This window comes from Glycine max, chromosome 18 (assembly GCF_000004515.6).
Source record: "Glycine max cultivar Williams 82 chromosome 18, Glycine_max_v4.0, whole genome shotgun sequence".
Lineage (NCBI taxonomy): Eukaryota > Viridiplantae > Streptophyta > Magnoliopsida > Fabales > Fabaceae > Glycine > Glycine max.
The window spans coordinates 13377753-13379212 of NC_038254.2; the positions used below are offsets into that span (position 1 = coordinate 13377753).

Genomic DNA, 1460 nt, shown 5'->3' on the forward strand with positions numbered 1-1460 from the left:
AAATCATCAATGAATGTGATGAAAAACTTGTTCCCACAAATTGTAGGAGTTAGGGGCCCACTAATGTCTGTATGAATAATCTCTAAGAGATCTGAACTTCTAGTTGCACATTTCTTTTTGGTTTTAGTGATACCTTTAATTTCCCCTTGTACAATCCACACAGGCCCAAGTCATCAAAATTCAAGGAAGGTAGAATATTTGTCTTTGTCAATCTCTCAACCATTTCCCTAGAAATGTGACCTAAGTGTTTATGCCACAACACAAAAGATTTTTTCCTCAATTTTAGACCTTTTAGCAACAAAACTCTCAACCAAGGATGAAGAAACATTATCAGGATCTAAAGACAATTTATATAAACCATCCACTGAAGATCCAAAACCAACAATTTGGGAGTTCAACATCAGATTTATTTTCCTGACACTAAAAGTAAAAGTGAAACCAAGTTTGTCTAAACAAGAAACTAAAATTAAATTTCTCCTAAAAGAAGGTAAATTAAAGGTATCATTCAAAACTAATTCAAATCTAGAAGCTAAAACTAGGCTGATGTCTCCTGCTTTATCCACGAACACTTCAAGATCATTTCCTACCATAGTTTGCTTTCCCTGAGACTAGACTTCCTCAAATTTCTGAACCCCTGTAAAGACACAACAATATGGGTTATGGAACTACTATCAAGCCACCAACAATCTATAGGAACATTAACTAGATTAGACTCAAGGCACACAAAAGGTAAGATACTACCTTCAAATTCTTGCTTTTTCTTTAACTAGACCTTGAACATCCTATAGTCAGTTTTCTTGGGGCCGTTCTTCTTACACACCAAGTATCCTTCTTAAAGGTAGTTGACTTAGGACCTCCTACATTTTGTTGTTGACCTTTGCCCGGTTTCCCAGAACCTTGATATTTATGAGAAGCATTAGATGTACTCTTGGTATTTTCCAATGTCCCTTTCCAGAAGTGGGTTTGCTTTGGACATATTATATGGCTATGCCACTCTTTTCTTTCTTTGAGTTTCTCTTCCTTAGTGACACATTTGGTAATAAGGTCATTCATTGTCCATTTCAGACAATGGTGTTATAGGCAAGTTTAATTTGTGTGAAATCAGTGGGTAGGCAATTTAAGGCATGTTCAACAATGAATTTCTCATTAATGTCAATTTTGTGAGATTTAAGCTTGGTTTGGATGTGAATCATCTTCACAATTAATTCCCTTACACCATTAACATTATCATATCTCATGTCCATTAACTGCTTCATTAAACATCTAAACTCAACATTATCTGATACTCGATACCTCTCTCCTAGAGCGTAAAGAAACTCCTTGGCTGTCACTTTCTCTGGCAAATCACTCAAAAGATGTTCAAAGACTATCATCTTGATGACAATTATACTTATCCTATTAGACCTCTCCAACTTAGCCAAAAGTTTCTTTTTCTCAGGTGTGCTCTTCACATTGATCAT

At 35.4% G+C, this 1460-nt stretch overlaps 1 protein-coding gene across 1 annotated transcript; it reads right to left on the minus strand.

Annotated features, from left to right (window-relative positions):
- Window positions 1–1061: 1061 nt before the first annotated feature.
- On the minus strand, window positions 1062–1460 carry LOC106796890 (uncharacterized). The gene has a single exon (XM_014770534.1). It carries the CDS (start codon window positions 1458–1460, stop codon window positions 1062–1064), a length of 399 nt encoding a protein of 132 aa, XP_014626020.1.